Source organism: Parus major, chromosome 6 (assembly GCF_001522545.3).
Source record: "Parus major isolate Abel chromosome 6, Parus_major1.1, whole genome shotgun sequence".
In the NCBI taxonomy this organism is placed as follows: domain Eukaryota; kingdom Metazoa; phylum Chordata; class Aves; order Passeriformes; family Paridae; genus Parus; species Parus major.
In genome coordinates, this window is record NC_031775.1 from 13,387,123 (window position 1) to 13,401,809 (window position 14,687).

Here is a 14,687-nt window from a genome sequence, read left to right on the forward strand (position 1 = left end):
TTCTGCGTTTTGCAAAATCTTTTTCTAACTGCTGACAAGTTCTAGCAGATCCCAGGAATGCAGTCTTTCCAGAAATTTGTGAGATATTGCCCTTAGACCCTAGAACATCTGTCAGTCTGGTTTTACATTACTTTTCTTCTCTCTCTCTCAGGTTTTTTAAAAAGTGTTATCCCCAATTTGCTGAGCGTTGCCTCTGTCAGCCCTCCAGACTGGTACTCGGCCACAGCAGCCACATGCTTATCGTCAGAATGTTTTTCTCAAGCCGAGAAGGAACATGTAGGGCTTTAGCCATGGCCTGAGATGATGCTCTAGCATCCACAGGCTCCAGCTCCAATACCACATTAGGTGGTTACTGACATTTCACCAGTGTCATTCATTTGTCTCAAATTCTTGTGGAAACTTACCTCCTGCACAAACACTGGATGGTTCAGCCGCTAGGATCTCAATGCAAGACTTCTTCAGAATCTAGAAGATTCAGATAAGGGCATTTTTAGGTAACAGTTTTCATCTATGCTTTATTAATGCAGGAAAGGGCACCCTATACTGTGTTTCAGAATATCCAACTTACTGAGTCAATGGTTCCTCTTAGGGCATAAAAACCTCCCTTAACTGGAAAAACATGATCGATGCTGTCAGCAATCGTTGACAGCTGCAAAGAAAGACAATCATAAATCATGAGGAAAACAAAATTACAGTGAACAAAACCAGGCCCCTTCATACTTGCTAAAAGACATCACAGTGACACGAAATGATTTATGCCTCAAGTAATTAAATAAACGCCTTCATCTGATGCTGTTATTTGTGCAGTAGTATAACAGAAAAACACAAGATAAAAACAAGCAAGTTACCTGAGTTTCATTGAAATCTTTCACTCCAACACAATAAACAATAGCTCCAAAGTTTCTGGCTCTGTTGGCCTAAAAAACCCAAGAACTGCCATTAAACACAAAGCTGTATAATCAGCGGAGTCAGCAGTAAATGTGCACAGGTTTGGCATAAACTAGTTTGGATAAAGATAAAATTACTCACTTCTTGTTCTGCATAATAAAACTGAGCGTCTTGCAACTCTCCATCCGTCAGGGCAATAATCACGCTGGCAGTCCGAACTCCTACATGGAGGACAGTTAACAACACATTGCATACACATGACACAGGACTCAGCAATGGAAAAAGAAGTCTGGAATGAGGCAATCCTTTCTACTGACAAATAAATACAGACCCATAAGGCCAGGCTCTCAGCCTGACTGGCACAGACTTGCTGATGCACCAGCTGAAGGCCAGATGCAAGGGCTGCAGGGAGCCAAACCTGTGCACCTTCACGTCACAGGCACCACTGGAGGGGGAGTGCTGCTCTAACAAGGTCCACACATCGACTTTTCTGTTCTGAATAAAACAGCAGCGACCAAGATTACAGCTTTTGCATGGAGAACTGACAAAACGGGTTCTCAGAGAAGGAAAGGTTTCCTCTCTTCTCTTGACAAACTTCTCTACATAAACGTTGTCCAGAGACTGTGGTAAGAGATACCTCTGCAAAAAGAGCTTTCCTGCCATCCCACCTCTCCCTCCAGCAGGCTTTGAGAGAGCAACCCCACTGAACATGGTAGGAAATGGACTTCTACAGGGAGGTCAGTCCTACAGTTCTCCAGCAACTAGAACCTACAGTGAAATTCATAGGAATTCTGAGCATGTGAAAACCTTAAGATCAGGTTCATTAGGAAAAAGGATGTCTTGTGATGCAACATTTCATATCCCATCTAAACGTACGTGAAAAGGTTGCATAGACTGCAGAGATTTAACTATGTAATACAGTACAGAATACAGTGCTACCTAGGAAAATGCAACCTGTTAACAAAATTAAACCAAATTAACTGTGGTTCAGCCAACCATTCTGAGTCCATAGTTCTTAAGCAAAGTAGCACATACACATACATGCTACTTTCAGGCAAGTATTTGTTATTTTTCAAAATAATCTGTTACAATTTCAAGTGTCTTCCTACATACTGTCTGAAATTACAGACTGATTAGTTTTGACATGTTTCTTATGCCACACAGTCCTTCCCATGTCATGTCAGACACAGACATAAATCTTAAAAAAATGACCTGCAACTTGGGGGAAAAATAGCTGGGATTCTCTTTTTTTTTGTGCCCAGCACCCTTGAAAAATGCTAAGAAAAACTGGATATCTTATTTTATTTTCTTTTCAATGCTTGTTTCTTCCCCAGTAGTTTAGCTTCTAAATCCAGATCTCATTTACTCTTTTTCCTTCCCAATTCAATTTACAGTATACTTGATTAGTTCTTAGCTATATGCTACGAAGTAAAACTGTTTTCAGCTGGACAATTCAGTACTCCTAATCTTACTGGCAGAAATGCTGCAACATTGTGCAGAGATGCTGCTCCTACACTCAACCTATTTTAATAAAAAGGCATCAGCCTGTTTCTCCATCTTCCAAAGAGACCATTAGCCCACAAATGAGAACAATCTCACACCAGGGTATGAACAAGGCAAGTCTTGTTAGGTATCTAAGCCTTCTTTTGGCACTGACAAAATCCACAAACACACTTTCCTCTCCAAATTTAGTGAAAAGGCACATTTTAGCAACTCAGAATCTGAACACAAATCATTTATACTGATGCAAAACTCTCATTTGCACCTACACTGCTAAGAACAACGTTGTGGGATAACAAAGGAGGGAGGGCTGAGTGCATCAGGACAGAAAGGACCGGGAAGGCGTGGCATTCCTGTCTCCTGGGTGCAAGATGGACAGCTCTGGCTGCTATGGTTTGGTCTGCATTCTGCATTGGTCAGATCTGGGATCATGCTGGTCTTCTCTGATCTCAATAAACCATGAATCATGCATTTAGAAGTAGGGCTGTAGTCAAAATGGAATGCGGAATTGCATAACACCACCCCATCTCCAATACTTCTTCCAGCGGGTTTACTGCAGGTCATAAAAAGAGCTATAATCCCTGTCTTTTCATGCAGATATACAACATGAACGACACACAACACATACCTCCATAGGTTTCATGGTAAATTTGCTCATTTGCCTGCAATGAAGTGTAGAACATGGTTAGCTCTCAAGCATAGCAGTGGGAAGTAAGCAAAGTTCGTATGTGTAAAACAAAGAAAGCAGGTACTGTGCTGCGTACCCTTTTGAATCCTTCATGCATGAACGTGTCTCCTCCAGGCAATTCTTCCTTAAGAATGTCGAGCCCTCGTCTTATGGCTTCCCTTTGGATTGGAAAAAAACCCAAACAAAATAAAAAATAAATAAAATCCCAGGAGAACATTTTATTAGAAGTTATTTTTTACTTTTGTTGAGCTATTCCTGTACCACAGCTAGATTATGCATCCTGTCAATCAATTGCACACAGTGCATACACATCAGCAGGAACACTGGTTGGACCAAGATTTTTTCCAAATTTCCCAATTTATCAGCCAAACATCCATGGGGGCATAAAACCAGACATAGGGTACAGCATTAGGGCAACATATCTCAAAGATGGAATTTTGTCCCTGCTCCCTCACTCCCATATATTCTCAGTCAAGATAAGATTAAATTAAAGCCAATGCCAGATATTAAACTTTAATGAACTGCAGAACAAAACAGTTCAAAATCTTACAACCCTGTCACAAAAAAGGGACAAATTAAAACTCAGTATTGAATCAGTCATCAGGACAGTCTGGATTAGGATTTTTCCATTTTCAACACAGAGGCCAAAAGATAAGAGAACAGGATGGGAATGAGGAGAATTTCCTATCCTAGACCAGGGACTCATCAACCTTCCTGGGGCACAGGTTACTCCTGGAAACAGAAGCACTTTCATGTCACGACCCCTGTTTCATAGCTTCTTACTCCCCAAATACCTATCAACCAAGAGCATTGCTCAGGGACATTAATAATTTAATTGATCACTGATCACCCTGATCCCTGACAAGGGTTTTCATTATATTAATGGAACACAAGGCACAAATATTCAACAGATAAGACACAGGCAGTTCAAACATCAGCTCCAGATGCCATGGGGCAGCCTTTCCTTAAGAGAATAGTGAGAACCTTTCCAAGCTCCATTTTGCAACTGGGTATATTATGTGACACAACTACAATTACAGGAGGCTATATGGGATGAAGGTTAAAATCAGGAGCTTGGATTGGAAACGTCCTTAGCCCAAAAAAAGCACATTTTTACCCTTCTGAAGTATAAAATGAGCTAAAAAGGCACACAGTGATCCATACAGAGTACAGGATTTTAGGACAGGAAACACTCTGTTATATTAAATGCCACGTTCACCACACTGACAGGCAGTTCCTGTCAACTTTTCACCTTACAAAGAACAAATTCACCCAGAGAAAAGTAAGCAAGTTTGAGCTCTGCCACCAAGATATAGGATGGAGACCTGAAACAAAACTCAGGGGAGCAGCAGAAAGGAAGAGCCCTGAAGTTTATTTGGCTTAGGATGAGTTCATTGAGTGCAAAATCTTTCTGCTCCAGGGTTCCCATTATTTTATGGGGTGCCCTGTATTACTGAGGCCCTTTCAGATAGCAGCAGAGGAAAAGTGAAGGCTTTAAGCTGAAATGAAGTAAAATACTTAGAAACACCCCAATGACAAGGATTTGTATGTGTAATGAAAATTAAATTTAAAAAAATAACTTTTTGAGGGTTGGGGATTTTTTGTGTTGGGGTTGTTTCCAGTGGTGGTTTGGGGTTTTTTTATTAACTAGTTTTTTAAAGAAAGAGAATTTGGTTGTGAAGTTGACAACCAGAATTTTGCTCCATACTTTTTTTTTTTTTTTATGAAGGCTATCACTTGGCTTTTCAAACCACCCCTGACACCCTGACATGGGTGCTGTTTGCAGGCAGTCCAGCAGAGGGGTGCCACAGCCTGGTCAGGTCCTGCTCCAGCAGTGGGGACAAGCAGCTGCTGGTGTAAAAGTCAGGGCTTTGAGTCCCTTCCAAGGGCCTGGGGATCTCACACTCACTCCTTTGCTCACCAGTTGAGGGTCTGAGATCTCTTCCACAAAAACTGTTCTTATTTGGGTGCTGGGGATAGCAAGCATGCTCAATGCTGGATCCTCAGCTGGAAATGCAGTTTCTCCCTGAAATACCACAGTAAAGAACAGACAGCCCAGTGCTGCCTTCCTCTTACAAAGCTGAAAAGAAAATTGAAATGGGACAGCCAAAGGCCTTCTAAGCCCTCCTCCAGCTGGGAAGGGAGGAGGGGATTTCAGCTGGTGCCACACCAAGGAGCAAGACAGACCTCCAAACTCTGTGTGTGGGGCCACTCACTGTTTGAGAGATGGGAGAGAGGGTATTTCTGCAGGAATGCTGTGGGAGGTACTTGCCTGTTCTCTGTTAGCTTCATGATCGTAGTGCCTCGCGAAGAGAAAACAATGAAGGACATCCTCAACATTGGACTGAAAGAGAAGAACGAGCCAGATCCATGTCATACTCCTTATTTCAGCAGAAATTCATTTGCTAATAAGCACTGAACAAAAAAATAAATAATGTGCAGGAAATTAATGTATAATTTTAAAAAACTTTACCTTATGAACTTCTCAGCTAGGCTTTCCACAAAGGAGTAAATCTCAGTCCAATGATTTTTGACACTTCCAGATCTGCACACAAAACATAACTGATTACATTAAGCTTTCTTTGCAGTGAAATTCCTTGTTCCACTTTGAATTTTATGCCTGGCCTACTCCAGAGGTTGTTAGGGACACAAATTACATAGAGCTGTGCTGAAAGCTGTAATAAGAACCATGATGACAAAACCCACTGACTCAAAGACAAGCAGTAAGAGGTCTGGAATGGTTTACTGTAACATTCTGAAACAAACTCAGTAACCCTTCCATTTGCTTCCATTCCTTTTATAGCATAAAATATAAATATTTTCTTCTAGTTTAATTAATTTTATTTGACTTCATTAAATTATCTGTTATCAGATTATTTGCTTTCCTAGAGCACAGCTCTGCCCCTGCACCACACAAAGTCTTGACTGATCTTCTATTCTCCCAAAATGTGTGGGAGAAGGTTTCCATGAATTACTGTTTGTTTCAAAAGAGAAACCTTTTTAAATAATTCCTAAGGGAAAGGCAGTACTCTTGCCTAATTTGCTGGACTAATGCTCTGGGCAGTCAAGCTCTGGCTCTGTTATGGATTTCTTGTGAAAACTCGGACAACTTTCTTACATGCAGAAGACTTACACATCCATGATGCCGCTTTCATTATATAAAATTAAATTACTGGAACTCCCTTGCTTTTTTCTGCCAGGTCTTAGCAGGGAAGCTCACAGATCCTCAGACAGAGCCTTGCACACAGCAACCCTACAGTAAATTATAGATTTCTACCAGGTTGATCTATAACAACACTTTAAGACATTAAAAAGGCTACAAAGCATGAAAGTCAATTGTTTTAAAAGCCCTCCCCAGGACTGCGGTGTTTATGAAGGAATGACCCATTTGTTTTCCTTGCTTGTTGAATTCATCTATCAGGTGTCTTAGGCAGACAAAAAGAAAGAAAGATAAATGAAGCAATGGCACATACACAAAACCACAGGGGCTTAGATGCAGAACTAAAAAAAAGTTCAGAAATTCAACTTCTGTAAAGCAGTAGGATTCCTCTAACTGCTGTTAGGCATTTTTCTGTAGAAATTAGAAAACAATTACATTTTACAGTTCTCAGTTCTACTATGGGCTTTCCAAGTGATCTTATGGCAGCCACTCCTGCCCTTGTATGTCAGACACAGAACCCACGTGTGCAATGCAGGGTGGCACTGCCTGCCTGCAGCAGGGCTGGTGGAGTAGAGAGGGGCAAAGATAAAGGGACAAGGAGGTCTCCTGAAGTGCATAAACTAGAATAAATTGGCTTGTGTAACCCTGTTCTTTCACACTGCTCTTCTGGAGAATTCTGGTGATTCATTCACAGAACAAATTGGTTATCAAAGAATGAAGAAATTTCCAGGCAGCAAGGGAGGACAACAAACCCCTGGGGACTTCTCAGACCAGAGCTCTGGATCCTCTCTGGTCCCCAGTTTACATGTGCTACACAACAACATGCTTATAATTTGTGAACATAACCAATGAAAGGTGCTGGCACTATTACCAAATTAACCCTATCAACACCTATAGATCTCCAGGATTCTTATGGAAGCCCCAGGCTGAATCTTTAAACATGATGAAGTCAAAAGATTTCCTTGAATCTATCCAAGATGCATTTAAAACTCCCAAACTTTTAAAAAATTCTTTCTTCCCCCTGAAGCTGACACTTTCAATTTCATTCTGAGCTTGCCATCTGACTTGAATTTAAGTCCTGAAATTTTCAATGAAGTCAATTCTCCTCACAGAATAAGCAGTTTCTTACTTGGAAAAGACTGACCTATTTTACATGAGGTATCAAATTTCTACTGCAGAGGCACTGATGCAATCCAGAAAAAATCAGAAGAAGCTGTGAATTTTCTTTTGAACTGCAACAAACCAACATTTCCAGTACTTTCGTAGGACTGTCAGAATTGTTTTTTCTCCCTTCTCTTTTTTTTTTCCCTGGAAGGCCAGCAAGAGAGTTGACTGTAATAAATCAATAGGTGCCCATCCCTGAAAAGCTAGGGAGGTCTGTGTCATGGATCAGTCCTCACAGGAAGCATGCTGTGCTCTCAGAGTTCTAGAGCTCTAGAAGCTCTGCATCACAGACCTGCATCCCTGCAGAGCAGAGTTACTTCAGCACAGCAGTGGGTGTCCTTCACCCCTAAGAGGAATTCTGCACCCACATGTTGCTTACCAGCTGGGAAGTGTCACAAGTGTCCCAATCTATCAACAGGGAAAAGTCAAGGCCAGACAAAAAAACTAGCAAGAAAATGTTAGTTTTAAAATCCCATAGAGGGAGTACCAGTGAAGTGCTCAGCATTTAATCACTTTCCCCACAGCACACTCCTCCAAGCCCAGGTGTCATCTCCCACTGCAAATGGTTCCAAAATGCCACCAAATCCTGTCAAACTCCTCATAAACACCAGTGGGAGTGACCTGGCTTATAGAAGAACCTGATTTCCCCTCCCTCTCCGCTGAGCTTCCCTCTAAATATCCCTGTTTGTAAAGCTATTTGTATAGGACTTTAATTTGCCATTTAATGTGTGTGCATCTATCTATCTATCTATCTATCTACACACACTTTGGAGGCTTCCTGGGTTTGGCCTGATAGTTTTGTCATTTGCCCCAGAGGCCTGACCTCATACCACCAGCAATGGCAGTTTCAAAGGCAGATTAAACAAAAAATTACCACAATAAAATGTTTGCTAAATTATATACTATGTTGTCAAATGTCATCAAATATGAGCTCTGCCACTGACAAACAGAACTGCCCCACACTATTGAAAATCCTGAGCCATTTCACTGCCTTTGGAATCTTCCACACTGCAGTAATCACCATTACTATCAGCATAAGCTAACTTGTTGCCTTTTGTGGCTGGACCAGACTAGGAGAATAAATGAAGCATGTCAAAGCCCAGCACTGTGCAGCAAAAACACACACACTCATCAGCATCTGGGACAAGCTCTGGGGAAGTGACACAGACAGGGAATCTTACATATCCTGTCGTGGAGGCTTGTTCCAGTAGGTCCACCACGACAGCACTGTGGCTATCTGCAAAAAAAGAAAGGCTGTGTTGCAGCCAGATCCATCTTGCAGGCTCACACCTCTGAGATTTCCTGCTTTCAGCCATCAGCTACCTGGTTCAGCCCCTCACATCAACCAAAGGCTGCTGCCACCACCCTGCAGGATCCTGGCCTTCCTCCCTGCACTCTCCCTGCTGAAGAAGCCCAGCCAGCCTAGTGCTCTCTGCAGAGGAGGGGCATCACAAGACCTCTGTGGATGGTGACCCAGAGCTGACAAGCAGTTTGTGCACCTTTCAGAATCAAGCAGGATGGTGAGGCTTTAGCCCTCAGAGGTGACATAATTCTCATGGTGAAGGAAAGCGCAGTGCAAGAAACAGCTGCTGTGGGCAGCTGGAATGTTCCAGAAAGCATCTCAGAGCCTGTTTCTGCTGCTGCTTTTGCTTGGGTAAACCTAGAGTGGGACCAGAGAAGTAGCACAATTTCCCCACGTTTATACCTATGCAAATGTCCCCAGAATTCAGCCCAAGTGAAGTTAACAAAAAGCCCCACAGAAGCCATTTGCCTTGAGCACGCTCCCTGCTCCATAAACCCTGTTCCCATTACGCACAAGATAAAGAGAAAAGTCAGCAAACCACAACACAGGAAAGAATGTCCTCCCAGCCACATCAGGACTGGGCTCGGAGGAGCAGCTGCTGCTGCAGCTCCTGCTTTCCTGAATTTTTCATTGCTACTGCTTGATGGGAGGGGAAAAGAGGAGGTCAGTGAATATTTCTGGGGGTGGAAGGAAGTGATGTGATTCCAAGGCTTGATTCCACTCCTGCCAACTTTGGAGTGATTCCTTCTGGTTTAGCAGAGCTCTGTGTCAGCACAAAAACCCCAAGCATGTTAGAATTGTGCTACCCAGTCTGAAGTATTTCACTGATGTCTGTGAAGACAAAGAGCAAGATAGGTTGGAAACTTTGTCTTCCTCCCTATCAAGTTCCCAGCAGCAGTGGAGGCTGGAGCTTGGCGAAATGAAGCAGCAGCACAAGCCTGGCATAAGGGGCACCACACTCAGCCCAGTCACTTCAGCAGGACAACAGCAGGAGGGCCAGTTGTGTCTGTCCTAGAGCACAAGTATTTCACAGCTACTGCTGAGTTCACTGTCAGGAGCCCATATGATCAACCCAGTGCAATATACAGCAGTCACCCAGCTTTGCAGTGAAAGTTAAAACCCCAACACTACCCAAACAGTAAGTATTTTATTACCATATGTACACAGAGAAGGCAGCAGGACCCAGAGCCTTTCATCCCTGCTGAAAGTGGCAGAGTGAAACCCCTTGAAAGCACAGAGCTGCCCCTTGTCCTGTTCCACACACACACACACAGCCCATGCCCATTTGCCTCCATTACAGATTAGCTGAAGGCACCAATTCCAGACATCCTGGAGCAAGTAAAAGAAACACTATTTACTGATGCTGGGTTTAGTCTGAATATGGTGTCAGGGGAGTACAAGACCTCTTAAGTTTGTAGGTCCTTGTAAGTCTCTACCCCTTTGAGCTAGTGGTGGCCCTGTACGTGGTCCATTGCTCACAAATGTGACACTGTTGTTATTTGGAGGGCTCTTTGTGGTCACAACCACATTGTAGACAGCAGAATTCTTGCACATGGCTAATAATGGCTCTGCAATAAAAGCAAACCCTGGGGCACCGCGTTTGTTGTGGTTCATCCGCCCCTCTGCTCCCTTCTGAGCCACCAGAGCATTCAAAGTGACAAGAATCCTCCTCTCCCAAACAATGCATCTTGCAGGCATGGAAGGGACCTTGACTGGGTGATTCATCCAGGCAAGGAAGGACTAGTTTCTATCATCTGCTCCAGAGGCAATTAGAAACATGGGCAGAGACAGCCATTCTGAGACAGTCCTTGCTTCAGAGTACTTGTAACATTAATGGACAAGACAAGGGCTGGAATGGGGAGGGGAAGATGCAGAGAAGTGGCTGCAAAATGGGTTTTAATCCTAGACCAGCATCTGAGTATATGACCCAAAGCACTCGAATCCAAAAGGTTGCATGACCAAACCCACTAATTTCATAGCTAGTCCTATGGACAAAATCTGCAGCAATATTACAGATTTCTATGAAATCAAGCCTCAAACAAAACACTGCCCTTTGATCCTACAGTCACCCATCTAATCCACAAATCCTATCCACCTGGTATCATACCTTGCTAAGTCCCTCACCAACAACAGGGCACAAAGTGAAATTCAGAAACCATGCTCACACTGCACTGCAGATCTCCCTGTAAAGCTCCAGGGATGCTCTGAGCAGCATCAGGGCAAGATCCTGGTACTCTTCAGCACAACACGGGGAGCAAAGCAAGGCACACAGTCCCAGCCATGATGCAATAATCTTAAAAAGGTGCAAATGATAGACAGGAGCAGGGATATACAACTCTTGAGCTGTTACTATCTCACAGGAGTCAATTAATTTCTGCATTTGAGATTAGGAGATTAAGTCCTACTACACCTCATACAAATTCACAGTTTACAACACTGAATTTGGCCTGCAAGCCCAGACAAAAGTAATGAAATTCTCAATCACTGAACACACAAATAAAAATCCTAGGTCAGTGGGAATCTTACGGTTTACTTCCTTGGCTCAAGCCCCAAATAAATCAGATTTAGTTACATGCATAAATAGACTGCAAATGACAAGCTGCCATGGCTTTTTCTTCCCATTAACTGTACATGTTTTATGTCAAATAATCATTATCCATTAGCTTTGCCTTGTGTTTCATAAATAATTTTTTTTCTTGGACTGCAGGAAGAAGAATTGGTTTTCCTGAATATTTTTTTTTTTTTTCCTGACAGAAGTCAAAGCTGGCAGAAGAATATCAGACAAAATACAAACAAATAAAACCTGGTTCAAATAACATAGGTATGTCTGAAACAGAATAAAAATTTGCTTTGGAACATTCCAAGCAATTATACCTGGTTAAAAGCAAATCATAGCACTGGCTGCAATTTAACCACAACAAAGAAAGATGCAAAGGCAAAATACCAACAGATTAAATTTTGAAAACAATAAAAAAAATATTGCTTACAGGAGATTATGAGGAGTGTCATGTAGATGTGGTCAAGTTATAAGCAAAGGAAGTCAGACAGCAAAGGAGGAAGACAGACAACCACTTTTAAAAACACACACAGGATCAATGCTATCAAAGGAACAAAGCTGATACTTTTGTTCAGACAGCAACTCCTCTCAGCTGACCTGCATCAGGTTCTCCATCTTTCAATGAACTGAAGTCTAGCTGCAGTAGGTACTTAGTACTTTCCTTACTTAGAGGAAACAGACTTCAGCAGTGGTTTAAAAGTCAATCAATACCAACTTTTCAAATATAGTTAAGGTAGGTGATAGAACATGTGTTCAGACACCTATTCTTGCCAGCAGTCTGATTCTCCAGCCACAACAATGTTGTTTAGCCACTTGTCCCCTCCCCAGTCACTGTGCAAAACCAGCACACAGAATGGCACTGGACTGAGATAGCATGGAGAGAGAAGCTGCAGAATTCCCACAGGTCCAGCTCCATCCTAATCATCTTTGGCTGGGACTACAGGAGGCAGGAAAAGAAGCACAGGGTGCAGCGAGACCCTAAAGCAAAAAAGTATTTGCTCTCACTAGTACTTGTAATTCATGAGTGCTAAAGTCATTCAAATCACTGGCAAGAAAATCATTGGGGGGGCAAATAATGTGTTTACCAAATGCTCTCTGTTTGCTTTAAATATAGCATATTGTAAAAAACAACATACATGGAGACCCAGCAATTCCCTTTAGTGTCCTTTTGTCTTAAAATTATAGAAGGTGATCTTAAATAGCAGCTCCAGAAATGCTTTTGTTATGAAAGCTTTTGAAATCAGGAAGGATCAACCTGTTTCCCTCCTGACACTTCCCACACCCACGGCCATTTCAATGGCAAGCTGAGAAGGGGTACACAGACCCAAAAAACAAAATCAGGAAGGATACTGGACAGGGTAGCTACTTCCCACCTAACCAGAGGTTGTGCTCTTCCCTACCAGTGACATTCACCTCTGGAGCAAGGCTTACCAAGCTGAAAGAGAGGAAGCTCCAAAATGGATTACAAGTGAGAGATGGGGCACATTGTAGTGATGCCTCTACCAAAGTTGCTGGTGACACAGATGCCCTTGGGAACAGAGGAGACAAAGTAAAATTGGTGTGAAAGGCAATATTATTGCAGGCCCAAAGAGAGAAAGAGGGACTGTAAGGAAGTTGAGGGGGAAGATGAGGACTGAAGAAAATGTAGTTAAGCCAAACTCCCCAACATAATTGATATAGCACAAGAAAACCAGCCAAGACTTTATCAATGTATTTCCACTGCCGTGATCTGCGCTGCAGGAAAATGAAGCATTTTCCCAAGTCTGTACATCTTATTTTTCCTCAAAATGCAAATTACTTTTAGCAATCACACCAAATAGGAAAAATAAGAAAACACTTTTATCTATCTCACAGTCAAAAAGAATCAAGAAATCATTTCATATTTGGTAAATTACAACACAGCTCTGCAGCTCAGACCTGTCATGTCAAGCATTGCCAGCAGCAGATATTTATGCTAAGTCCTTACTTTAAAGGGGTTTCTATTTGTTGCTTTAATAAACAATCATAATGATGCTACCAGGCACTGTTATAATTAGGAAACACTAGAGGTCAGTCATCCTTTCTTCTCTTCAAGTGCAGTTCAATATGATTACAAACAACAGCTGGATGTTAACAGCAAGGCAGGATGAAAGGGAGTTATTTACATTCTCAAGCACAAGTATGTAACTACAAGACCTGATGGTCAAGGAATCAAATCCCTAACAGGGCCTGTCCTCCACAGTTTGGGATGGGACAGAAACAAGTTCTTTATGTGCTGGGACAACCTAAGCAACCAAAGCAAGTGAAAACTACTCAACAATCCATTATGTCTGGCTTAAAAGTTTAAGAGCTTTTTACGTTGTTTAAAGGTAAAAATGAGCACTTTGCCATCACAAGTGACTTGATCTACATGCCATAGGAGAGGTGGGTGTGCCAACTGCAAGGTATACTGCCTTACATCATGCAGAGAGTGACTTAGTTGTGAACAGAAGAATTTTTGTTGCTTCATTATGATATTTTAAAGTCTTCCACTATGCCTCCAAACAAGCTCAGGCCTGCACAACTCATAAAGCACAAGGCAGAGACAGAGCAATATGGCAGACTCTAGGCAGCCACCTCTGCAGACAGCAAATGTCCTGTTCTCCCAGCTTCAAGAGATTTCCTCATTTAAGCATCCCCAGAGACAAGGAAGTCCCAATGTAGCTCTGGAATCCTAAGCCAATCAGCCAGTTCTAAGGAGGATGATGGCTGGTCTCCCTCCCACACATGCTGCTTTTTCCTTTCATTATGCCAGCTTTTGGGGCATCTAAGGTTTAGTGGCACTGCTCTGATCTTACTTATCCTATGGAGTTAACATGAAAGACTACAGTCAACTTCAGGCAGAGAAAAACTGTAAGAAAATAGCAAGTTTCTTTTTTTCTAATTGGCAGCACATATATTATACCAATAACTTCTCCAGAATATGATCTTTTCCATCTGATGGTTGTTGCCTGCAGGATTAAATCCTCACAGACTTTGCCTGGCAGAATGAAAAGGGAAAATCATACCCCAGTAAAGTCATTGCAGTAACACACACTGCATAAAGAAAAAGGTTTGTTATCTTCTTCCAGATTGCCTCCTACTGATGTGTGATTACATCTTTCTATTGGGAACCAAAGCAAAGCAGACTTAAAGTCATTTTGGTTCAGCCAGGCTGACTTTAGAGACAGGAGCTGTCATTCAGCTCACTGCAGGGCCACAGGATTAAGGCCTGGTGTTTTCACACAACCAATACTTCAAATCCCAGGGTTAGACAACTAAGACTGAATGCATTTAACTCCAGACTGGCAGGACACCAACAAAGAGAGGCAATCCCCAAGCCATAGGGCTGTACTTTGTGGTGTGTATGGCTGGGTTTTTCTGGGGTTTCTCCCACTAGAAATTAGAGACAGAATTCTTCACAGATATA

The 14,687-nt window shown here is 42.3% G+C and overlaps 1 protein-coding gene across 1 annotated transcript in view; it reads right to left on the reverse strand.

Annotated features, from left to right (window-relative positions):
- ANTXRL (ANTXR like) overlaps positions 1-14,687 on the reverse strand; it is a 59,239-nt gene that overhangs the window by 41,696 nt on the left and 2,856 nt on the right. Inside the window, exons 2-9 of the mRNA XM_015633762.3 lie at positions 5,550-5,621; positions 5,349-5,420; positions 3,153-3,234; positions 3,017-3,050; positions 1,030-1,109; positions 849-917; positions 569-649; positions 405-465 (exon numbers count right to left, since the gene is read on the reverse strand). Of these exons, the coding sequence (XP_015489248.1) occupies positions 405-465; positions 569-649; positions 849-917; positions 1,030-1,109; positions 3,017-3,050; positions 3,153-3,234; positions 5,349-5,420; positions 5,550-5,621 (551 nt within the window). The remainder of the gene's footprint in view (positions 1-404; positions 466-568; positions 650-848; positions 918-1,029; positions 1,110-3,016; positions 3,051-3,152; positions 3,235-5,348; positions 5,421-5,549; positions 5,622-14,687) is intronic.